The 1,153-nt window shown below is 43.1% G+C and overlaps 1 protein-coding gene across 1 annotated transcript; it reads right to left on the bottom strand.

Moving 5' to 3' along the window:
• Window positions 1–235: 235 nt before the first annotated feature.
• On the bottom strand, window positions 236–853 carry LOC101985849 (keratin-associated protein 27-1). The gene has a single exon (XM_005345321.1). It carries the CDS (start codon window positions 851–853, stop codon window positions 236–238), a length of 618 nt encoding a protein of 205 aa, XP_005345378.1.
• Between the last annotated feature and the right edge of the window lie 300 nt (window positions 854–1,153).

Here is a 1,153-nt window from a genome sequence, read left to right on the forward strand (position 1 = left end):
AATATTTTCATAGATTAGTAGTGAAAGTTTTCTTTTCAAGAACCAGTGGTTATTCCCTGATGAACAGTAAATAGTGTACTATTTACCAAAATGGTCAGCATGCTTTATGATCTGAGATTACCACCAGAAATACCCAAAAGGAAAAGCTTGTTCTCAAACCAAAGACATTACTTTATATTTAGAGAAAATAAGTTCCCAAGTATCCGGAAATCTAATCATATCCTCTGTAAAGTCTTCACTTACTAGGCAATTGTGAACCGCCTGTCACACAGCATGCTGGCTCATAAGTGCTAGAAGATTCCACAAGCTGGGTCTCAGAGACAACATTGCTCAAGGAGTTACAGGAACTGGACACAGAAGCCTGAGAGCAGCATTGGCTGACTTCAAACTCCACCATTTGGCAACTCTCAGACACTGTAGACTTTCGCGGGTAACACTTGGCCATGTAACTTGCAGGTTGATAGCTCTGGACTCTAAAACCCATTTGCTGACAATTTCTTGACTGGCAGGGTTGAGAAGCACACTCTGGCACAGCTGAGGAGACTCCTGACTGGCATGTTGTTCTTTCACAGGTCTTGGAGTTGGACCAAGTTGTTTGGTTGGCTCCGGAGATCCAGGAACTTTGCACACAAGAGTCCACTTCACGCTGGTGCTTTTCACAGGGGGCCGTTTGGTGGGTGGAGGTTTCACTGTAGGTTTCTTGAATGTTGTCTAGGAGCCAGGTTCTGCCGTGAAAACTGCTGGGTAAGAAAATGCCATCTTCAAAGCTTTTAGGATTAGAGTCGTGTGTGATGGCAGAGAGTGATGGGGCATTACCCAAGCTCCCGCATGAGTGGCAGCAGCTATGAGGCATATTCTCCAAACCCTTAATTGAAGTCAGCTAGGAAGACTCAGGTTGTCAAATGCCAGGTTTAAATATGTGGACATTATATCTTTTCTGGGGACATTATATAGCGCTCAGAAAGCTGGGTGTTGGCTTTTCTTTTTAAGACTTCTTGGCACCGCAATCCTTAAGCTAATTTGAAGGATAGCATCTCATTATTGCTTTGCTTAGTTCTATGTGAAATGACGTCTTATTAACAAGACGTAAGTCCAATTGTTAGTCTTCAAAATGGCTTTCATATGAGATCCATAGCTGAGTCATTAGGGTGGT

This window comes from Microtus ochrogaster, chromosome 2 (genome assembly GCF_000317375.1).
Source record: "Microtus ochrogaster isolate Prairie Vole_2 chromosome 2, MicOch1.0, whole genome shotgun sequence".
Taxonomy (NCBI): Eukaryota; Metazoa; Chordata; class Mammalia; order Rodentia; family Cricetidae; genus Microtus; species Microtus ochrogaster.

Excerpts from the sequence above, each read along its gene's own strand:
- LOC101985849 (XM_005345321.1), bottom strand. The coding sequence starts at position 853 with ATGCCTCATAGCTGCTGCCACTCATGCGGGAGCTTGGGTAATGCCCCA.